Below are 24,949 nucleotides of genomic sequence, written 5' to 3'. Positions count from 1 at the left end.
GCCCATGCCTCCTGCTTTCCACCACATACCTGCACTTCCCAGCACCCCAGCACATGCTAACACCTTGCTCACCCAGCTAAAGCAAACCACTCCTGGCCCTACTGATCCTGTGCTATCTCTAGGCCCTGTCTTGGACTGGCCTCCAAGTCTGGAGCAGGGAGTACAAGTTCAGGAGGGTGTTTTTTCCTGCAGCAAGGACTGTCTACAATCACAGAATCAGTAGGGTGGAAGGGACCTCTGGAGATCATCTAGTCCAACCCCCCTGCTCGAACAGGGTCACCTAGAGCATGTTAGACAGGGTTGCAGCAACAAGGACCCCCCTTGCTGAAGCCCAGGCTTGAACCAGGGACCTTTAGGTCTTCAGTCTAACACTGTCCCAGCTGAGGTAGTCTTGGAAGCTGTTAAATGCAGGGTGCCAAGCTGGGAGCTGCTGCGCTGCCCAGTTGCAGCTTACCACTGCCATTAGGTCCGTCAGCAGGAGCTGCCTAGGTGCAACTGCAACTCACAGCATTGCATAGCRCATTCACAGAGGCTGGAGGAAAGTGGAGCTGAAACAAGTGTAGTGCTCCAGCCACTGACATGTTTACCACTGTTTGAGAAGCTCTTTCCTAATGCATCTCTGTCTGATAAGGAAATACTCATGATTTAGAACATATAGTGAGAGGCACATAATGCAAAACTGACTACAGTCAGATTGCTGGGGGGCAGTAATGAGACCACGCGCATGTTAGTCTGCTACTACTTTCTGTAATGGAAGAGGGAAAAGGCTTAGGAGGTTATGATGTCACATCCTAGAGTTTTTTATTAAATTGTTGGCATGTGTAATTTACAGAAAGAATTAAGTAAGCATAATGACAATATCTGTGAGATAAATTGTTTGAACCAAGTTGCATAAAAAGTCACCATGTGATAGACCTAAATTTGACCTTTGGCTACCTTACCTGAACAACACCCAATAAATCCACCTCTTCAGTAACCACTTCCAAGATTTTAAATTTCCAAGTAGCATCAAAGAGCCACCATTTGCAGAAGAAACTGCCAATGAATGGATTCTTGATTTTCCTAAATGTGGAATTTCTTTCCCCAAATTACACTGGCTGGAAGCCCAGGACAAGCAATATCCAATCCTGGACCTGTGACAGATTCAAAGTCCAATGTCTTCAGGTTAGAAAGAGGATCCTTTTGCTATCATAAAGCCAAAAATATCCTTCTGTGAAAGCCCCAGTGCTGCCCCTGGTAGACTGCCAGATATTAAAATTTAACATGGCACATTTTCTGTATAGGTAAGCTTTTCAAGTGATTTAAAAACATTTAGAAAACATACTGATGTAAATTATTTTTTCCTTCTGAGGCCTATGCAATTGGACTCATGATATGGAAGGAGCTGGCTTTTCAGGAAGAAGAATACTGTTTTCCATATAAGTAAATTTGTTTTAAATCATTGCTAAATTATATTTGCAAGCTTTCTTTAGAGACATTTATACTATGAATACATGAAGCTCAATGATTTACTAGCATTCCTTTGGTGTGACCTGCAGAAGCATACAGCAATCATGTAAATTAAATCTGTTTGATACACAGAGCTGTATATGTATAACACATTGATTTTTACAGATTATTGAAAGAAATAAGGAAATACTTCTTTGCTTTGATATATTTTTTTGCAGGGTAATTTGAGAAGTCTTGGGGCAAATGATTTAGCTGATAAGAGGCAAATAAGCTGAACAAAATATGTAGAAAAAAATATTTTGCATAATATTGTGATTAATGACTGTTACCTTCGCTGGGCATGCGTGTGCATGTGTATGCTCAAAATTGTTAGTGGAGAGATTTTGCGGCAAAAATAATGATTTGAGGTTGAAAGTAAATTGGAGTTCACAGGGCTGGCTTAGCTATGACTGAGTGCACAGAACCTGAGCTTTGATAATTGCACTTGTAAAAGTCCCTTAACCRTAATGGCCATGCACATTGCTGGGAGCTGATCAGAGAGTCTGAGTACGTCACTGAATCCCAGGTATTGCCAGGAACAGAAAGCCTAGCTAAAGGATCCCAGCAAAAGGAGAGCGATGACTGGCATGACACTATACTTGTGTGTGTTTAATGTGTTCAGTSCCATGATAGCTGGGTATATGACAAACATTAAAAGTACTTTTATTGAATTATGCAGAGTTAAAGAAGATTTAACGTAGCRTAACAATGCAGTTTCGGTTGGCAACATAGCACTAGTTTTGTGTATTTTGCCATGCCAGCAGACCCCTGCCTCCATCTCATTTCAAGTCCGAGTGACCAAGATTTTGCTGTGTCTCAAGCGAAGGCATTATATGTACCTGCCACATATACTGACGGATATGAAGGGAGGACCTGTGGCAACTGAAAGAGAGCAAGACAGCGGCGAGAAGGCGTCACCATGGGAGTTACTGAAGCAGAGCCAGGAGGTCACAGAGGGAGCTGCTCAGGCTGGCAGGGCAGGAGATGAGAGAAGGAAGCTGGAAGCAGCAGGAGCTGGCTGGAGAGGGATGGCTCAGAGGGAGGCGTCTGGAGAAGGCTCCAAAACAGAACTAGAACAGAGGGTAGATCAAGGTAAAAACTGAGAGGGCCAAGATGGCCCGGGGCTATAAATTCAAGTGAATAGAGGGAGTTTCTTATCAATATTTTATTACTACATGCTTGCTGTTTTTAGGTTAATACACTGGACTGGAACTGAAGATTCAAATATGGTTCTCAAGTCCTCCATGGCTCAAGTCCTACATGACTTTCAGTGAGTCATTCCACCTCATCTTCTGCTCCTGCAGAAGGGAGATAGGCTATCCCATTCCTACAGTATTGCTGTGAGGGTATCTTTCATAATACTTTTGGGCTGAAATGCTTCAGTGGTTGGCATTGAGGAAAATATGTAGAAAAGCACCTACATGTAACCTCCAGAATCCCAGGGGTGAGATCAGAYTGATAGTGATATTTTAATATTTAGTATAGTGCCTATATCAGAAACAAGGAGAAAGAACTTCAGGTATGTGTGGAGAAAATGATTATAGAATTTCTATTAAATCAGATGTGGTGTCCACTATATTTATCTACAGAAAAGAAGAGAGGGTATAGCATTAAAGAGGAAGTGTCCATTTTCTTTTCAAACACTACACTCTTACATTGATTGAAAATGCTTGTCTCTGGCTCTTGTGTGTTTTGTGGCATTGCAAGGTATTGGTCTTTGTTTAGATCATATAACACTTCTTCCTCCCTTCAACCTACAATAATAATTAATGACCTGTCTGTGGCTGCCTTGGAGTGCATCCTGTGCATCARTGTGTCTCAGTTAATAGTCATAATTTCTCATTTGTAAAAGGAAAAGTGCTACCAGCACTTTCAGTCTCGGAAGGGTTCAGACTCACTCAAGGATTCCAATTTATTATACACCCAGTTCTGATATCCTGCTGTTCTCTTTATGGATTAGGCTGCCTTGGTAGAAGGTATCATCCTTCAGATGACACATAAATACTCTCTTGCCAGCTGTTCCTTTCTGAGAAGTTTCTCAACAAGTAAATTATAATCATGCCCCTAGTTTTACAAGTTTGTAATCGGGTTCTCTACTAAGCTCCACTAGGAGAATATGGAAAATGCAGCTTTATTACAACTATTACTCTACAGATGGTACAGACTACAACTGCAGATATTTTTATGTCTGTCAGTATTGGTTTCTAAGATGAATACGCTTGTAGTGATGTTAAATTAAAAGGAATAGACATAGATTATTTTGCTGATAGTTTCTAAAACACCTTTAATTGCACAGTGTTACGCAAACCCCTGAGAAGTAGCAAAGAGCTGCAAATGGATTGCTTCACTCATTTTGATATGCAGCAGCTGTTTAATCTGCGTGTGAGCTCAGAAGAAATAGTGAAAGATAACATCATATTGATGGAACCAGAAGTTAGAAAGGAATTCAGAAAGACAGGAAGCAATCATAACAACTGGAATTTGGTCATGACAGCAAGTAGTTAGGAACATAGGAATTGGCACTCATTGTCACGCCACTAGTCCATCTAGTTGATTAACTTGTCTCTGAGAAGGATCTTAACATCCTTTATCACGTTTGCTGTTCTAGAAATGTTCTTGAGTTTATCTCCTAAGTGGCCACAGTTACTACAATGGTGGAGTTAACTGTAACTGCATTCAAAAGGTACAACCTCCAGTATCCTTGACCACTGCAGTAGGGAAGGGAAACTCAGTTGCAGCACCACAGCAGCGTCCAACACATAGATTCTCTCTGAAACACTCCTATCCAACACACTGGCTATTGGAAACAGAGAAAGAAGGTCAGGTTTTCAGAGGGAGCCCAGTTGATCCCTCCTCACTGCACTTACCAGATGCTCCAGAGTGGACGTCAMGGTCAGGTTGCCCTGATGCCCTCCTCAGGTGCCAGGTTGGTAACTCGGGCTTCTCAGGCCATTTAATAAACATGCTGCTCTGCCACCCTCCTGTGCCACCTATCTTAGTGCAACTTAGCCAGTCACCTACCTTCACACTCATGTCTGTGGACACTTACTGAAAATAAGAACAAGCAGTTATTCCAGAGCAATATTTTTAACTTATTCTAGAGAGAAACCAGCACTTCCAGGACTCACAGATCCACTAGTTAAAATTCTGGCAACATCAAAATTTGAAAGCCTCCTTTCTTGCTACTGGATTTTGCTGACTCTTAAAGGCATGGGCTGAATGTCATACTTAAGCCCTCTCAGTGGAAGGAATGGCAAGTCCCAGTATTTCCACTGAACTAAAATAGCCTGTAACCTGTAAGTTTTAGTCTGACCAGGTAGAGTAATAAGTTGTAGTCTTCTGTTGGTTAAAGTGAATTAATCACAATCTGTGTGACTTCCCAAACAATTTCACCATCACCAAAGAACTTCTGCATACTAACAAGGACAGATTTTTTTGTTTTAGTCAGAACTGCTTGTCTTAGAAGTAACTTAGAAGAGCTTCTGCAAATCAAGACTAGATCATAGTAGTGCAAASATAAAACTGCCATGGTTTGTGCTAAGGACAGAAGATCCTCATATACAAAGCTGTCAATTTAGTACCTTTTAAAAAGCCTTAAAATTCACTTTAAAATACAGTTAAATGAAAAGAGTACTGATGAAAATAGTGTTAAAAAAAGCAGCACTTACTAGTTGAAAGATAAAACATATAATCAGGCTTTCAGGAGTATTTAATTTGTCTAAAGACTGTTACAGAACCCTTTTTTTAATGTAGTTGATCTGCATAAAATCTTTTCTTCCAACTACCTGTTGCAGTATGTACCTAAAAATGGGAAAGTGCAGTCCTCCATCAAAACTGAATTTGTTAAGCTGACAAAGATGTACCCGTTTGTAATACAATTTTCCAGTCTAAAATTTCATTAGGCACATATATACCGTGAGGTGAGTGGTACACATTTTAAAAATATCCTTTAAAGAACTATTAATGAGTATGCCTTTTGAGGACAGTTTCTCTCTGGAGCAGTTGTAAGAACTAATCCGCCTGCAGCACTAAGGGTAGTTTATTGCAGCGTGCACTAATTCAGCTTCACTTAGAAGTTGCTCCTTTGGATATAATCTCCTGAGTGTTTTCAGTATCAAATTATCTGTATGGTTTCTTGTGAATTCCACCTGGACTCCAGGAGTCGAGCTGTTTTCTCTAAATCATCATGCAACATTACCATCATTTGAAGGTTCAGGATGCCAAGTTTCCTGCCCACCTGTACAAGTCCACTGCCTGCTAATTTGATCTGATGTTGCCCATGCAGAAGTGCAGAGCTTTCTGTACCCTTGCCCATATGTAGGTGACTGGACCTCAGGAAGCAGCACTGTGTGATGGACACAAAATGGGGAGATAATTGCAGTGCGCTTCTCTGGAGATCAGCATTGGCTAGCAGACCTAGCAAGCTAAGGTGGTTTATGTATATTTTTATGTATATACATTTTTCTCCACAAGCAAAAAGAGCAGACCAGAATGAATGACACACGACTGTGCCATTCATTTTTGCCATGCCATTTTTTGTTGTAAAGAAGAATCTTTCATTGTAAGATCTATGATAATTAAAGTGTGCTATTTAAGCAAATGTATATTTTGGTCACATGAAGGTATGTTTGAAACTTAGCATATATCAAGTCTCAGGCTAGAAATAAGAAATTCTTTTAGAGTGCTAAACAGTTTATGTGCTTATGAAGTGACAAGGAGGTTCAGTGAGCTGCAGGAAATGCTGCGATGGAGGTGGCAGACCCTGCTGGWCACAGACTACAGGGACAAACAGCGTTTCGGGCACAAACTGCCACACAGGATCGGAGCAGGGCGACGCAGCAGATGGCTAATGGGAGTTTACCACGGTGCTTGAGCTTGCACGATAGTCCCGGCAGCTGAAACATTTTAGAGAGATTGAAAATGATTAAGAGGGTCACTGCCTTTCATACATTGCTGGAGCAAAGGGAGTCTGAGGACTGGAGGAGAGCCTGAGAGGCAGCACGATGGTCACAGCATGAGAAGCCAATAGAGTATGTTTTCTTGCAAGCAGATACAGTTAACTGAGCCCAAGCTGAGGCCCTGCTGAACAGAAGGGCTCAGGAGCTTCCTTGCTGCTGCACAAACATGTTGAGCACGCATGGAACGAGTTTCGCCTTCTCAGCTGATCGGGTGCTGAAGTGCCTGACTGCAAAGACCATATTGATGTACCCCTGCTTTGCTCACACAAGTCTCTAGTGTCATGCAGCRACCCAGGCAAAGATGTCTTTTACAGGAGCAGCTGATTTCAGTGGGACTAGAATAAGCTATYCAGGTAAAATGCAGTTTTCCTTATAGATATTTAGCTCATAGTAAAAAATGCCTTAACAATACGGCATAGTTTACTAATATTATGGCATAGTATTATACTAGTAATTTAGTACTATACTAGTAATTATACTCTTAATATAAATGTGTCCTTTTCTTAAAGGCTTTAAGCTTCTGAAAAGCTATTACAGTGGCTAATCATCCCCATCACTGAAATTTTCATATTGTTTGAACCACCTCATTCCTAGTCTTCTCTCAAGTATGCCGAGAGAGATGCTTTGACAAACGAAGTGAGAAATGTGGTGCTGTTCTTCCCACGACTGTATCTAGCCTGCCGGTAAGTAAAGGGGATCAGTCCCCGAAGCACCAACCAGGCACCTTTGGTCAGCATGGCACAATCTTTAACAAACAGTTCAAGAAAGCATCAATGCTGTTTTTCTCCCTAGGCATCAGATTCCAAATGGCCCAAGTTTATCCAGAGATCAGGTAGTAAGAAAGTTAGATGGCATGAAATTTCTGGCCTTTTGCAGCTTTCCCAGTCCTGATGGATCTCACTCCAAGCACATTTGACCCCTACTCACCTTTACTCGGCACTAGTCCAAATGCCAATCTGATTCAAATCTGATATTTGTAGCTGCAGAGTTTTAACTGGCACAGTTAGACAGAAGGTATCCACAGAACATATCSCTGCTTACAAAATTTCATGATTTTTAAATTSAGGTTTTTGGAGGGGCTGTGTAGGAAAGGGAAATAGTATCTTTGTTGTAGTTTGGGTAAAGCATCTGAAACAGTTTTTTAAAGTGGCAGTTTCACCGGAACATTTTTAACAAAAATTCATGCTCTGGATTTTTAAAACTGTAGTGCTTGCAGGTAGCAGCTACATTTGCTATAGCTGATTGAAATTAAAGATATATGTCTCTGCTTTTTCTTCTTACACTTCCGATTGCACCGTGCTTTTGAGAGGATTCTGTACAGAAACTCTTCAGTGATATAGCTYGTTATCTTCTTTTTCCCTTGCCTTGTAGAAAACAGCATAAGGGAGAATTTAGGAAATCTAATCACCTATTTTATTATATAACCAAAGGAATTAGGAGGTGAGAAAAGGACTCAAGATTAGGGGACAGTTATTGAAATGATTTTTAACGACTTCTTAATTTGAACACTGTTGAGTTATTGTTGTCAATGAAGAGCGCATCAAGTAATCTATAAAATGGCAAGAAAATTTCAATAGAGAAATGCAGTACACAATCTCCATAGCTATTATAGAGAACAGGTAAGACTAAGTGATTGGATCATAAGCAAATATCATAGAAGAAATACCAAGGAGTTTTTTTAGAGTTAACAGTCTTTGTTGCTTTCTGATTTTTTCCCTGAGAAGATTATGGAGCTGAAGCAGCAGACACAGCTTCCAGCTACACTGATTTTGAGGGAGTCTATAGAGTGAGGTACTGATCTCTGCTTAAAGACTTCTTTTGTATAGATGCAGGACATACAAATGAATCTCCAGGGCTTGCCTTACTGTCAGCCCCTGTTAATGGACTTTGAAGGTATTGCTCAGTTAATAGACCTTTCAATAAATAGTGGGTACTTCTATCACAGACCACACGTAAAACGTCTGTGCATTCCCCTGATGATGATTTATACTGGTTAAAGGGATGGGGGCGGAACAAGTTGTTAAAAGAGGAAGATACTGAAAGCTCCCCTAACTGCTGTATTATCCACCTGACATTCTCCAAATGCTAGTCATTACTTACTAATGTATTGAAAATCAGAGCAGTTACCCAATTCAAATTGTGTTACATTTGTGAGCCARAGCATTTCCATTATCTTATCATTTCCCATTCAAACAATTCTTCTTTCTCCACAGTTGCTGAAGGCTACGAACTCCCCCTCCATTTTGTCTCGTTTAGACCCGTTATCCCCRTAAAGATATTTCTACTTTATGCCCATCCTATCTTCCTCTTAGCTAAAATTTGAGTAATTTACAGTGTAATTCTTACAGATTCAAATCTCTAGATCCCCCCAAACTATGCATGCACATCTGATGGCAGAATGTGGCCTTAAGCAATAACATTTTTTTCCAGTTTGTGAGCCAATGTTAGGAAAGGATTGAACTTGGTTTATGGTTTAAGCTGCTCTTGCAATCCTTGCACCTGCAGACCTCCCAGTGAACACAGCAGGAGATTTGTGTGCACAGTCACAGTAATTTCAGGGCCAAGTTCTCAACCAAAGTAACTCCTTGAAAGCTAACAGAGATACACCGGTGWTCATTTGGGCCCAAGCTGGCAAGGCAGTATGTGTTTCTGGAGTCACCAATAATGTCAGTTCTGGCTGAACTGTACATGCAGAAATGATGGGATTTATTTTCTGACRTGTTTGTACTTCACTTATGTATATTTTCATGCCTGCCAGCATTCAGAAATCTAGACATCTAGAGTTGGGGGCAGGCTGAATGCAATTTTTCATACTGTTGACATTAATTGGATGAACAGACCTTCTCAGAAGGAGCAGTGTAGGAAAAGTGTATGGAGAAATGACAAAATAAGGACTTTCACAGCTAAATAAAGACAAGAGGCAGAAAAGGATTTTTACAGCCTTAGCTTTCATGTATTTCATTTGGGAATCTAAAAGCATTTTGCACAAYAAGTAACAAATTAAGATTCACAATGCTTTTCTGAGGAATATAATTGCTCCTGTCTTACAGATGGAGGAACAGAGGTATTGAGACTATCATCTGAAAATATGTCCCCTGTTTTCAGGTCCTCAAATTGAGATACATTTAAACCTAATTCTCAGAAGCATTAAATAGCTCCATTTATATTCATTCATTTGGCTTTGTTTGTTCCTAAAGCCTTAAAAATCAGATGTTTCAGCCCTTAAATTATGTGGTCAAAATTAAGGGTTGTGAACATAACCCAAGTGATGTGGCGAAGACTACAGAGCAATTCAAGGCTGAACTGAGACCGAGCCCCTTGTCAGCTAGTGCCGTGTTCTGTTTTTACTTTACAGCACACTTGCTTCAAATTCCYGGCCAAAATGAAAATTGCATTCTGCTTGCTTATTTTTCCTCTGATCTCTCAAAAAATTGGGCAGCATGAAGGCAATATTAAAAACTTTGGTTATTGATCTGCTTTATAGACTCATTTTGCCTTTTCTTTCTATCAAGAGATTGTCTTGCAATTTTTGTGATTACGTTTCTTATTGTAGAACTAGGACAGAAGTGCAGTGAGAATCATTGGTATCACCTGTTTTTTTTCCCTGTTGTTTTGGTTTTTTTTTAGCATACAACAGTTTTGCCCTTTATACTAATCGAGATGAGAACCACACATCATCAGTATCCCAGCAGGAGCTGTGGACTGGCTGCAGTATGCACCTTTGCTGTTGGCTATATTTTATGGTAAGRACTGTACACACTTTGTTTTTGTATTGTATTGGGGGTTTTGTACTGCTAAATTTGGGCATATATTTCATTATGGATATAATCACTAACAGATCTACACTGCATGCCTCGTTTGGTCCAAGACCTGGGCTTTGTCTGGTTTCCCCAGATGCTTATATTTTTAGAAAGTATATGCCAAACCTCACACAACAGGAATTTGTTGAACAATCCCATGTAAGCAGTGGTCTTTCCAAGCGTACATTTTTCAATCTTTTTTCAAGATAAATGTTTTTCTTGGACCCTAGTTTTATTGCTTAGGGTTTTTGTTCTAGCAAATAAAATTGAGAATAGGCAAATGATTTCCTGCATCACTATTTAAGCCACAACAGAAAAGATAGAATGCTGTCTTTTTTTTTTACTAGTTCATGAATTCTTTCTGTAAAATTGATTACAGAATAAGCCAGTAATCCAAACTCTCTACAATTTATTTTAAAAGATGCAAATGTYTGTGAAAATTTAAACTAAAACAGAAATAACCTTTCTCATGCAACACTAAATTTGGGTTTTGAGACAGAGTTTCTATTCAAGCACCTGACTTATCTAACAGAGTTAATTTACATCAGTTATTCTAGCATTTTGGTTTTTTACTAAACTTCTGTTAACAACATTCCTTTGATACCATAAATCTTTTTTTATCCTGTCTGGAAACCTTTCATGACTTCCTGTTTACTTCTTCTCACATCCTTTCTTCTCATTCACAACAACCTGCCCTCAGCTAAGATGACAGTTTCCAAAACTATGGATAATACTGCTTTTTCAAGTCAAATGAGATCAGACTAATGAGAGAGGAACACAGGCTCAAGGCAATACTTATATTGCTTCAACTGTGTGACTTGCTCATTTTGTCCAGTGAAAGAGAGGACATTATAGAGAGACATTGACACACATTGAGTGATCATAACATGATGATAATCCAGCTAAAGTCAGATGTTGTATCCCACAACACTAGTCRTATTCTGCCATTTACTTCTACAAACATATATACCATTTTTAAGAAAGAACAGTGTTTGCAATTGCAGTTGTAAGACAATGACGATCTTACACATCAAGTCAAAGGAATTTTTTTTAATCCGTGTATAATAATGCTCAACCATGATATTTCTCCACCATCCCCCAACAGTACCTAGAGGTGGGATGCAGGGTTTCTGTAGCAGTGTTCTGACATAGTATGGCAATTCTTGCTCTCTCAAAATCACCTGAGCAGATCTATGAAAAAGTATTCCACAGGCATGGAACATGGTAACATTCAGTTATGTAAGTGAAATAAAAACAAAGGTATCTTTAAATCTTTCTAATATAGTAATATCAATAATATCAATGTTAAGGRGAATTGTTTTAAAACTTTTCTCTGATGTCTTGTGTATTTATATTGATACTGAGCAGTAATGCTGGGGAGTGTCTTGAATATCCCACAGCATCTTAGCACAGCCTGGGGATCAGTTGTCTTACTACGTGTGAATGGGCACATGGCACAGTAGACCATGTATACTTATCCCAAATATTAAAAAACTTCTTGCCTATAGCAATAACTTGGAAAAAGATATAAGGCTTGATGCTGTCTACTACAGTGCATCTAAATTCTATAGCTAAGTAAAAGATAAAAGGAGATTGTAGGACAAATAAAAAGGGGGTGATAGAATCTGCATTGAAAAATTAACTACCATGTGGACACCAATTACATTCTCCTATCATCTCCTTTTGTTTTTGCTGTTTGTTAGCTTTGTCTACATGTAAGATATTTCTGAAGAGGACAGAACTACTTTCAAGTGATTCAGCTTCTTCCAGACTGTGATTTCTCAAAAGATGGTCTGAGACAATTGTTTATCTGATCTGAAGATCATCGCGTTTGGCAGTTACAGTCTATTTCTCCCTCCATTCTTATGGAAGGAGATCTTTTGGTAGGACTGGAAGGAGGCATGGGCTCTGCCATCATCTGCAAATTCTGTGTGTCTTYAATATTCAAGTGTTACTGAAGACTCTACTCAATACTTGACTGAGGCTACATGTCAGTTGTAGCTCACTAATATCACTGCAGTGTATCTGATGTTCACAGGTTAGGGAAACCAACCAGAAAATATGAAAAGTGTGTGTGTGGGGAGGGGGTTCATATCTCTCTCTTAGTGTAAGCCTACCTTTTACAGATAAAGTTCACTGTTTTCCTAGTGCCAAGTAACCATATTGAAGTACTGATCTTACTCACTTAGAGATTTTGGAGTTATTTGATTAGAATTTACTGCTCTTATTGGTGTATTCCTTTGACTCCTTAAGGTTAGTAAAGTGCGTTAAAATTTAGACTACACCTGCAAATGACCTGGCTACATAATACCATTGTGGACCTTCCTTCCTTTGTATCTTCGGTTGTCTGTGGGTCCCTAGCTGGTGTTTAGTTCTGTATTCTTTTTACCTTGAAGAGTTGCTACTTAAGAGTTTTTCCTTCTCCTTTTGTAATTCTTCCCTCAGCAGAAGTGTTTTCATTGCAGCTATCTCAGTATAAAATGGAGACAATTGCTGATCAGATGTTTTCTGTGTTTTGCCCATTAAATTTGAACTCACTGCCCACTTCAGGTGAAACCTTCAGACCATTCCACATGATTTATGAATCAATTCACACTTTGTGCTATAAAGGAACATACAGGAGGGTATTGTTTAGGTTTGATTTTGTTAATGAATTTTTTTTCCACTATGATTTGTAGAAGCTCTGAAAGCTTCTGTTATATTTCTTACATGGTTGAATCTTTCATGTATAGAAAGGATGGTGGAATAAGGCGCTTTTATTATATGTATTTCATAAATGAGAAAACAAGCCAACGATTCTGAATAGAATCACTGAAGTAGGAAGAATATAGCTAAATAGTTTGATATTCCCTGAGTATTACTCAGAGACATGTTTGCTGAAGCCTTTCCTGAAGAGCAAACYTTTTTTTTCTTTTTTTTCCCCTCCATGTTCTCTTGCTTAGGAGAGCATTTGAGCAGGCACACTTAGCTTATTTACTCTCTGTGAGGAGAAATCTCCCTTATTCTTAAGGAACTGTGCCCAGGCAAAACATTCACAGACTTGCACTGCCTGTTGCACACCATACATGGACTTTCAGGATCAAGGCAATGGGATAAGATGGAAAAGGCCAACTGGCTTTATTTAGTATGTCTTGAAAAGGTCACAATTTGTATTGAATTGTTAAATCTAGACAGTGCTAAGAAAACCCAAGAGCTTGCCAGTACTACCAGAAAATACTGCCAATGGGTGTATGGAATTGGTTGTCAAGGAACAGAAAAAGAGCCAGAAATGTGTTGTCCTTGTAATAAGAATGACCTCATGGCAACTAATATCAGAGCCTAATGTGTCCCTAAAATAAACAAATAGGTTTAGTTAAAATGGCTTTTTTCTTCCTTCTGCTTTTGAGCTCTTGAGGGTCCCAAGTAACCAGACCCTAAGAATGCAACTCAGCCACTTTAGCTGTGCTGGACTATGTGTTTCGGAGAAAGAAAATTTGATCTGCTCTCTTATTTCTATCTCAAATCCAACAGCAGTTGCCTCTACATGTGCCAAGCTTGGACTTGATTCATTCTTTCATTCTTTAATAAAACAATTCAAGCAGCTCAGGTACCTTTAGACTTTCATTTGAAAATGAGGTTTCTCTTATAAGTGATTTTCAAAGGTCTGTATATTTGMTGATACAGAAATTTGTTGAATACTTCTTGAATTAATTTAAGGGAAAAATGTAAGTTCTGGGAAAATTTGGAACAAATTTGAAATAGATGCTGTCAGCCTTGTAAAATTTCCACTAGAGATTCTCCACAGAAGGAGAAGATCAGAAAGAGCAGATGTTGGAAAAGGCATAGGGTTTTGGATTGCTAGGACAAACCTTGAAATTCAGAAGAGAAGGATGAAGAGAGAGCATGAAGCATGGTGAGAAATGACAACCACTTTGATAAAGAAATCAGAAGGGTTTCTGAAGTGGCTGAGAACAGAAAAGAAGTGATTGATGCAGATGGAGGAGAAGACAGAATGGCTGTGCTAGGGTGTGCCAACTGTTTGTATGTAGGGACAGGATTATCAATACTTCTGGGAGTGACCACTGGCAACAGAAATTCAACAGAGAATCAGTGTTTGGRGAAAACTGAGTGAAAAGTTCTAAAAGCAAGTAAAAGAGGTGAACCTGAACTATGGATTAAAAGAGAACGAGAGTAAGGAAATGTGCAACTAACAGGTCAACAGCTTGAAAGCTGAAAACATGCAAGTAAGTGGAAAAAGCTAAGAAAGGGGAGAGAGAGTTACAAGCTTTGAATTTGGAGTGGAAGTCTGATGCAAAGATGGGTGATAGATGAGATCATGCAGAGGAGGAGAAAAGAGTTGGAGCCAGCACTACTCAGAAGAGGAAAGCGTATAAAGAAGTAGAAGCAGCAGAAATAGCCAAGGAGATGATTAGCATYCCCTGTGCCTGACCCAAGAAGAAGGTGGAGGCAGAAGAGGTTTCAGCAAGAGGAGTCTACAGGGATCCTCAGCCTGTAGGGGTCTGACAGCCAAAATGGACTGTTACATTCTGGCTCCCCTCCACCTCCACATCCTCATAAGTTTCAGTCAAAGTAACATTAAAATCACAAATGACATGCACAGACAGTACATTTTCACTTGCTTGTGCAGTTCCTTAAAATATAGCTTAAGAAGCCACAGCAACCATTACTATATTTAAAATTAAATGTGATTTATCAAATTGATGACTTCCCATGATGACACCACCTTGCAATTAATCTGCAGAGTCTGTCATTTTAGCTACTTGTATACAAACAAGTATTCCTGCTAGGCTTTGTTCATCCCAGAGGATGCCAGCACCATGTTTTGCATCTGACTATTTGTTTTGCATCTGACTATTTGCAGCTGCCATTTTCCAGGATTTGTCTTCTTCCAACTGCTTAAGCCATTCTGTACTGGTACCCCAGTCATATGCCCCGTTTCTTGTTCAGCATTGTATAGTTTGGTGGAGAAGAGAGAAATAATGTAGTGCTGCAAGAAGCAACCAGAAAGGAACTGCCATAGTAGATCAGAGTAGTCATATATCTAGTTCATTGTCCAAGCTCTGACTATAGCTAATTTCAGATGCTTTAGGAGAAGATTTAGCAGGCCATTATGGAAWAACCAGCTTGGAAGGAAACTATTCTTCCAAAACCTATGGCAGCAAGTAGGTATTTGGATCTTAGAGTTATGAARTTTATACACCCTGTACTCTTTGGACTTTAACACAACTATACACGTTCTTATTGTCTCTACAAAGTCTTCTAACTTCAGAAACTTGCTAGATAAATGTGTTACTGCCCAGAGCAGAGGAATGAACTAAACAGAAACGTGAGGTCCTCCCAGACTTACATTCTAGTATTTTTTGAGTATCTTGATTTCAGTGATGTATATTGGGTAGAGAGTTCCAGAAGTTAATTAGGCATCATGGCAAAAGGTCCTCATCTTCTTCTTTATCTTCTACTAACTTCATCTACTGAAAAGTAGTCATTATAGTTTTAGCTAAAACTTTTTCTCCTTAGAATATTTTTATCGAAATGACGTATTTTTAAAAAACCTGCTCAATAACAGGGTCTTAAATTGGACTGAGGTTTGCACTGCAAAGTAAACCTTAATGCATGCTTCCCTKTGCTTATCTAATAATGAGGTTGGACAAGAATAATGACTCCTAGAATTGCCGCGTTGAAGGCATTCATTAACATTAGTAATCAGTAGCTTTGTATGGAAGCTTTATGCCTACAGTTGATCAGCCCTTTATTGTGCAGCGTTGAGTTAGCTTGTATTCAAGTAGGAATGAACTCGCTAACAAAGGCCATCAGGTAAGGTTTCCATGGTAGCAATCACACTTTTGCTGTTCCCATTTGTGATACAGACAATGCAGGAATAGTCAGTGTGTCATTGCTCAGTGGAGAGAAGACTAATATTAGTCTATCCAAATGTAGTGAGCTGGGTGGTATAGCTCATTTAAAGGAAGATCAGAGTGGCTGGTCAGGTGGGTTTGTGACTTTTGTCTCCTGAGTGGCACTTGGTACTTTTTGTTCCTGCAACTTCCTCTACATTGTGGCTGCTGTGGTGACAGGCGTACAACAGCTACTTTGAAAACATAAGCAGTATTACCAAACAAATAATGGGCTAGTATTTGGACCACCAAAGAATAGAATTCATAAAATGTACTCAAAGATTCCGAACTAGCAAGAYATAGCTGACATTCAGGAACTCGTTAGTGACTCATTTGTTGGATTTGGAAAATATTTCATCTTTCCAACATAAATTCACTTTAGTAAGTGTCACTTTTACTTGGTTCATGAACTTGAGAACCCAGGTCAGTTTAGAAGCTCACTTCAAAAGTCCCTCTATACAGGTGCTACTGGATAGTTTCATCATGCCCCCCCCCCAAAAAAAAAAGTGAAAAAAAAACTTTTCTTTTTCTGTTCCAAGCTTTTTCTTTGGAATTTGTTTATCACAAAGTGATCACAAAATAAAAGCAAATGAACTGAAAAACATCAGACAATAATAGATACTCCTAGGAAAGCCAACCTGGGAATAGAAAGCATCCCATTACCTTCTACCTAGCTATCCCATTCTTTTCTATGATCACGTGGAACATATTAAATCCTGTTACTATGGGTCACACAGTAACTATTTTTTTCACAGATGCCCTTGTCAGAGGTTCATTCTGATACAAAATGATGCTGTAAAAAAATGAACTGCAAACAAGTACAGAGATCATTTTCCATATATTTCCCTTTTGGAGATAGAGATTTTAATTGGCGTTTAGATCATGCAGATCAACTTACTGACACGTGCAAATTCCTACATGAAATGTCCAACTGTTAAGGATTTGGCTGTAATAAAAGCTTTTCTAAGGAGAAAGGAAGCTATGACAACCATGTACATTTCCAGGGTAAGAGAAAATCACTAAACAAAGATTCTGTACGCCTGCTTAGTCTTCTCTCTAGCTGTGCTTCACTGTGAGCTTCACCACCAAATGACAAGATCAGAAAGGAACTGATTTACATTTTTACAGAGAGCCCGGCAGCTCATAGGTCCCAGGCTGGTCTTGACTGAGCACCTTTCCCAGGTGGCCTCTGATGTTTACTCTATTGCATGGCAGCTAAATCCTTTTACCGTTTACAGCTTCCTGTTACTGAAATGTATGGACTCTCTCTGCTTCTTCTGGCATCTCTGCTCACCATTTTGGGTTTCAATGGAAAGCCCATCTTTTCATAGAGTACAGGTAAAGATGCACCACCAACCATGGTCATGCCTTTGGAATAACACACAGAGAACCCATATACCTGGAGCACTTCTTCCGTCCCTGTTGCATTAAAGCTGGTATGCTGTCTCTTGGATTAGTGTGCCTGCAATCTCCACTATGTCTGAATACTAGAAATCTCTGTCACCAGCAAATCAGCAATATTCTTTTTCTTGTACTCTATATTGAGTGTGGAGTTGTGCAAAATTTCACTGAAGTAGTAGGACTTGATTTTTTTCTTTATCCTACATAGAGAAAAATGATTAGATTGCAAATCATATCAGGTGACTGAGAGAAAAGGAGGAGCAACCTAAAACACAGGTGCTGAAGAAGTTAAATCATTCTGTTAAAGAGAAGCTGAACCTTATTTTTCTGGCAGACCCCAAAACTGAAGCATTTGCTAGCTGAGGAGGGGAAAACCATCAGAAACACACAAATGTATGCAAAGAAGAAACAAAGACACTCCAGAAAGCAGAGAATCTGGCTGCGTGGGAGGGCCTTGAGAACACTGAATATCCTTTGGATAAAGAACTTGCTTGGAATTTGAGTGTGTTGCTGTTTTGGTGCTACTGTGTGAAACTGGAGTGTATATTCATTATAAATAAACATGAATGCAGCAAAGAAATACCTGTCTACATCAGCAATTTGTCTTCACTGAAACATACTGCAGAACCTGAGAACTGGCCAACTGTTTAGGTTAAATTAAAAGAAAAAGCAGTAAGATTGCAGAAAATCAATCTTAATTTCGTCATTTTTTGTCTCAATTCTGGGTATTTCACAAAACCAAATTCAGTTGAAGCTTGCAACTTTTCAAAGAATTGCTTTTTAGGTACCTAAGTGTATAGCCCAAGCTACTGCTGAAAAATAAGGCTGTAATAGTCAATAATTGTCATTTTTGTTCTGTTTCAGGGTGTGCTGGATTCACCATGTTACAGGAGTGTGGGTGTACCCACTTCTTGAGTACCTCAGCCCAGGTGTCAAAATAATCTTTTTTGCAGCTGTTACCATAATAATTAATGTTTTCTACTTGCTGGGAGAGGTTCTGAACAACTACATCTGGGATACCCAAAAATGTGAGTAATGTTTTAGCAACATTAACTCATGAAAGACTGAAGAAAGGAAAAGGGATAGTAAGGCAAGCACACAATTAGAAGTAGGTTCCTTTAGTCTGTTAAAGATCTTTTTCATTTTTACAAATGCCTAAATTAAGCAAACAATATTCTTGATCATCACAATGGCAAATCACAAATGGAGTGAAGCCCTTGCTCAATGGGAATTTTGTCATTACATGCAGTGGGCCTATGCCACATTGTGACCATGTCAGCAGCCTGTAACCCCTTTTGGGAAACTTATTGTGAGCTKGTTAGTACCACCACAAGTTCACATGGTAGCTAATTGCACACGGAGATGTCTTAAAAGCCCTCAAATGTAAGACTAAGTGGAACCTGATACCGGAGGCTTGAAGTAGTTTTATTTGCCATTTGCTCATATAAATCCCTTGATRCAAAGTGTATGTTTTACTCTAGGACCAGTGATCATTTGTCGCAGTACTCAAGTCTGGGTGTGAGCCCACAGTTTGATGTCACATTTGCATCCATTTACGCTATTTACAYTAACACATTAACAAGAAGGGTCATCTGTGCAAGATTTGGGAAATATTATTTGGAAATTACGCATTTAAAAAGGGCTTTCAAGCACTCAACTTTCAAATTAAAGGAATCTACCTTAAGAAAATTTCAGGTTTGGGGAGGGGGAGGTAGACATTTGGGTTTTTTTTTTTTTTTTCTTTTTCCTCTAGGGATGCGTAAATAAAACCTCCTTACTGACAAAATGATTTTAGTTAATTTTTCCAAGTTAAACCACAAAAGTGGTGGGTAAGGAAAAACTTGCCCTTTCTACAAGCCAGTGTCTGTCCACAATTTTGAGGCAATTAGCATTCCTGCCAAACTACTTAATACATTCGTAGTAGAGTACCTCAGAATAAAGGAAAGCAGCTCTTTTTAAAAGGCAAATAAAACAGTTCGATTAAAACTACTGTTCGATTAAAACTACAAGTTCCTTGCAGCAAAAAGTAGCAGACTGAGGACTGGCTCTGGAGCAGGTTTGTAAACCCACTGTCATCTTTTGGATCCATACTTTTGGTTTGGTTTTAAACCTTTGACAATGGTTCTTCTATTATTTTGGTTTGCCAGCAATACCCAGGTCCATGGTGTTTAGGCTGCCACCAATGGATAGACCCATTTATTTCCGTGTTTCTTCTTTCAACAGTCATCTCTGCAGTTGTGCCWTCTGACTGGAGATGTGTCTTGTTGTTTTCCATCTTATGGTTAACTAGCTATGATTTTAGAGTGATTCTTGGTGTAACTACCATCTATGCATATATTGCATTAGCAGATGAACTTGCTTGTGACTGGGTTTTCCTCTCGGTATTATCAAAAATTGCTTCTTTTTTGCCTTCAGAAGTCTTTCTTTTCCAACATGCGGCAGGCCTGAAAACCTCCAAAGGAAACATTTTTATTTTAGATGTTTGGCAGAGAGAGCCTAGTCAGAAGAACAATACTTCTGTCAGATCCCGATAGTAATTCATTGTTCAGGAACAGCATATGAAATAGCTGAATGTTTTCATTGCCAGAAAAAACACAATCCGCTGCCTGGCCCAGACTTCGTTCAGCATAGACAAGAGAAAAGCTCTGCAGCAAGGATAAGTTCCTTAAGGAGCCCTACACTGGACTCAGCACTCCTGATATTTCTGAAAGATGGCCGTTGCGAGAGGAGAGAGGCACCCTACCAACAGTAATTGGTTCTTCATTCACACAATCTCAAAAAAGGGAGATGTACTTAAACATTTTTAAAAATCTTATGTTGAAATGGGGGTGRGGGAGCCCAAACTCGAATTACAAGACAAAAGTTTGAGAATTTTCTTTCAACTGAAGTCAGTTTCAGCTACTGGTAGCTATCATAACATCTACTTTAATTTGCTTGTAGGTAAGCAGAGRAGTTCAGGGAGATAACTGTTCACAGGCCCCTGCAGCAGTCAAACGCTGAGCGTGCCACAGGGGTTCAGACTGATTTGGAAAAGGTCTGGAGGGAGAAAGGGTTATACRGTTCATTACTGGACAACTGCTGACATCAGGTGTGCAGATTTTCTTTTCTTTCACAGCAGGTGAGAAGACATGAGAAGAATCCGTAGGGGGAGAACAGCACAATAAAGGGGAAAGAAAAATTAGTGCATTAGAAGAACCTCTCTAAGTAAACTCTACATTTTTATTCACTCAAGAAATTTTTTTAAAATTGTTCTCGTCATTTTTTCAGGTAATGAAGAAGGAAAAGAAAAACCTAAATTGGACTGAACATTAAGTGCAACATGGAGGATTTTTTATGGCTCGATAGAAGATTTCTCATCACCAACAGAGGTTGGCATGGAGAGGAATCTTTTGGAAAAAAGACCGTTTAATAGGCCTTCTGCTCAATGCAAGGATATTTGAGGGAGTTCTGTGGAGTAAAAATGATTTTAACTAAGAACACAAATTATGTTTCAGCCTCACTTCCTATTTCTTCATGCCTGCATGTGATATACATATATATGATGTGTAATTACCTCCACAGCATTCTCAACATGGATTACTTGCATCAGATAAGTCATTAAACCATTAAGTCATTAAGTTTTTCCACTGCCACCAAGAAGGATTCYACTCCTTGTATCATTTGAGAAAAGCTTAACCAGATAGGTCTAATATGGGGAAATAAAATAATGCTGTACTCAAAGTACTGTGTAGAGATATATTAAAGGTTAATTGCATGAATGTATCTGAAGAAGAATTCAATCTGACTGAAATATTAATGTAACTTTATGTAACAGTTGCCTTAAACTGGTGATGTTTATAATTTTAACAGTCCAATCAAATTTTATTTGCAGTGATAGGCAGTCTGAATATGATGGAAATTTTCTTAAATATACCTAAATAAAAATCACATTATTCCCAAATTTCTCTTTCTTCATGCTGATTCTTGGAATTCTAGATGGATTGATGGTATACAAATGATATATTGGGGGGTTTTGCAATGTTTACTGTAGATGAAGTTATTTCTACAGGAGGATTTTTCTTCACATTTTCCTAGTACAAGACCTAAGCCGGCATTTTCAAGTCAGAAGTTCTCAATAGATGGACTCTTCCCTTAGTGCTGTACCAGAGAGAACACTTAAGCCTTACTTCAGGGAGGCACAAAGCAAATGTTAAACACATGCCTGTATGTATTAGGAATTCAGTTGAAAAATACTAGCCATAGCCTAAATTTGACAGAGTATTTTCTTAATTATCAGACAATCRAAAGGAACTCTAGGAGGCAGGAAAAGTGTATAGCATTCGAATAAACAAAGCAGAATAATTTTCAGCAAGAAATTATTTTACAAAAAAAGTAATTTGAAGATCCAAGTGTCCTGATGTTCACCTCATACGTTATTTATTAGTGTATTTAAGTATATTTATTTTAACATATGCAGAGCACTTAAAAGATGTGAAGTGTTTATGTGTGATTTTTATTAAAGGGATACCAGCAGAGGTTTAATTCTAGAGCAAGAATTCATTGGAGGAAAATGATCTAATGCTAATCATGACATGCCTCCTCCAGTATCTTTTACAATCCACTTATGTTTATGTACGTGCTATTATAGGAAACGATGCACTAGCTGGAGAATGTGGTTTGATTTTAGTGTTTAAGTAAAGATTAGGGGATGCTGGGACCCTTTGCTTATTTATTTTGGTTGGTTTCCTTAAAAAATAAGGTTTCTAAGATTACATAGCCTTTGTGTCTCTCTGCCTGCCCTCTATAAATAATGTTTAACCCATTGGCCAGAGATTTAAAGGTTTCAAAGCTAAGCAAGTTACTACATATTTTGTGGAAATAAGTGGCCAGATAAAGAAGGAGATCCTCCAAAGGTCCCTTGGAAAAGCTGTAGCAGGAACTCATAGAGAATCCAGGAAAAGAGCTATGCTAAAACTGCTGCAGCCATTTGAAAATTTGCAGCAAGACCCTAAACGTTTTCTAATGTCAAAGTCAACAAACTCCAAGGCACTCAAAAAAGCAGAATTTCCAGTTTAAGATGGGCAATTCCATGAATAATCATGTCCAGATACTCCAGGTGAAACTACGTTAAAGGACATGAGGCTAGTTTTGACTCTTGAAAATTTTGATATCTGTCCTATAAGCTTCAGAAAACAGAGAAAATCTGAGTGAATGCTCCTGCAGTTGATCCTTTCCTGGCAGAATACTATCCTTAGTGAATGTGATTAGCAAATGCAATTCTTAATGAATTTTCTACAGAAAAAAGTGATTATTTTGTCATTGTAGATGATCTGGTCTAAGGAAAAACTAATTCATACTGCATTTGTCTCTTGCTTTCCATTGTACAGCCAAGTCATCTCTGTCAGAGGTACGTGGTGTGAGAAGAGCCAGGTTAGAGGGAAACCTGGCTAGCTTGGGGAGGAGAGGTTGTGGTGTCTCCYTCTCTGGAGATACTCAAAACCTGCCTGGATGCAACCCTGTCTAACATACTCTAGGTGACCTTGTTTGAGCAGAGAGGTTGGACTAGATGATCTCCAGAGGTCCCTTCCAACCTTATGCATTCTGTGATTCTGTGGGATGATAAGCTGTTCTGGAAAGCAAAGTGCAGATGCCTGTGGCTGTGCACAGAGCTAGATCAAGCCGAATAAGATATGTTAAATTCAACTAAGCGCTGTTGCTGCTAGGTGTCTTCACACTGTGTTTCCCAGCTGATGAGCAGGGGACACTGGGATGAGCACTGGACCTAGGCTGACTGCATTCACTTGTGCATTGCTGTGGCCAAGCTCAGTTCACCTCAGTGTGTGAGAGGTGCAAAATGCAGCAAAAACCCAAAAGCTTCTCTGTACAAGTTCAGCACTGAGCTGATGCTAGCAAACCCTGGTGGACCCAAGCTGAATGAGTGGCACCTCAGAGATGGTCAGCGCCCCCCAAATCGTGAGGGTACTTCAGAGAAATCTGGACCAGCTCTGCACAGAACTGGTTTGGGTCTACTCTGTTTGCCCCAGCTCCATGACAGATAAGAGCAAGTACACTGCTTGCACACTCAACCTGGCTTTGGAAGCAAATCAGTTGTACCCGTGAGGCCTTGCTTTAGAGTTATTATGCTGCTGGACCTGAGCTAACTTGGCAGAAATTTGCAGTTATTCTGCAACATTGTTACTCTATCCACAGAAAACTAAGACTTGATTGTAATATGTAGTTGTTATTGGAGGTAGTAAGATGTCTGTTATTTCAACAGGCTTTCAAAACTCAGCAAGGAAAGAAAATATGGATCCAGTCATGCTTCAGTGAGCTAAGAGCTGTTTAAAGTCACTGTTTTTGAAAGCTTTGGTAGCATGTGAAAGTAATGGTGGAAAATGAGTATGCCAAAGAATCAGGCCATACTTCTTAAGAGCAGCAGCAGCAGTGACACACATTGTACCGTGAAGAGATTATCAGCTGTGGTTTAGGGTGGAAAACCCTTTTAACTTGTTTCCCATTTGGAGAATGTACGTAACTCATGTTCCACTGTTAAGACTAGGATATTTTTGCCTTTTGTGTGTGTGTGTGTGTGTGTGTGATTTCACAGGGATTGTTTCCTTCTCTAAATCAAGAGTTCTTTGTGATGAAAAGGTGCTAAATAAAGATAAGAAATGCCAGCGTGCCACAGAGCTGTATACCTTCTGCAAGAGCATACTCTGAATGTCACTCTTGTATTTATTGCACCTCTTATGCAATGTGGTTGAGACCTCAAACTGGCTGTTGATGGAAAGAATTCCCTTTCTCACAGAGTTTCACACCTGCTCAAGAKAAGTTTTCTTCTAATACCATCTCATTTCAAGTGATGTTAGAAATGTCATAACAATACAAAGCAAGCAAAAACATCAGAGGCCAAAATCAGAGAAAAATCAGAGACCAAAACAAGCTGAACRCATAACTAGGTGTTCAAGTGAAAGAAGACTCTCTTTCAGAGGTACAAAGTAGGGACACTTAGAATTGTCTTACCGTATATCTGTGAATATGTGGATATTCAGCACCTCAGAAGAAGAGACTAGCAAGCTTAGATATCAGTTATGGCCTTAAGCCCCTGAGGTTGGTAATATCAGCAATATATATGACACAAAATGTGGTAGGTGTCATTTGGTTTGATGAATTTTATAGTACTCCAAGAAGGTCTGAACTCTATTTGTCTTYCCAAATCTCAGAAGGTTCTCCACCCTCTATGACTTTCGAATCATAATATTTAAAGTCAAAAAACATTTTAAAGCATTAAATCCAACCTATGATGTATGAACAATGATATAAGTAACTTAGGGGGCTGTGTGGGTATACAGAGAGCACTCCTCTGGAACGTGTTCATTCCCTTTAGAATTACACAATCCATCATTTTTAAGAAAGATGATGGATGAAT

General features: G+C 39.1%; 1 protein-coding gene across 2 annotated transcripts in view; it reads left to right on the top strand.

Moving 5' to 3' along the window:
* Window positions 1-21,481, top strand: part of AIG1 (androgen induced 1) — a 129,227-nt gene extending 107,746 nt beyond the window's left edge. For both annotated transcript variants that reach the window (XM_085299265.1, XM_085299266.1), the window contains 3 exons: window positions 10,074-10,189; window positions 18,406-18,569; window positions 20,809-21,481. In XM_085299265.1, coding sequence (XP_085155391.1) covers window positions 10,074-10,189; window positions 18,406-18,569; window positions 20,809-20,846 — 318 coding nt within the window. In that variant the 3' untranslated portion in view covers window positions 20,847-21,481. The remainder of the gene's footprint in view (window positions 1-10,073; window positions 10,190-18,405; window positions 18,570-20,808) is intronic.
* The last annotated feature ends 3,468 nt before the right edge of the window (window positions 21,482-24,949 follow it).

This window comes from Rhea americana, unplaced genomic scaffold (genome assembly GCF_003343005.1).
Source record: "Rhea americana isolate MKP2758 unplaced genomic scaffold, rheAme1 scaffold_149, whole genome shotgun sequence".
Taxonomy (NCBI): Eukaryota; Metazoa; Chordata; class Aves; order Rheiformes; family Rheidae; genus Rhea; species Rhea americana.
This window is presented reverse-complemented; position numbering and strand designations above follow the sequence as displayed.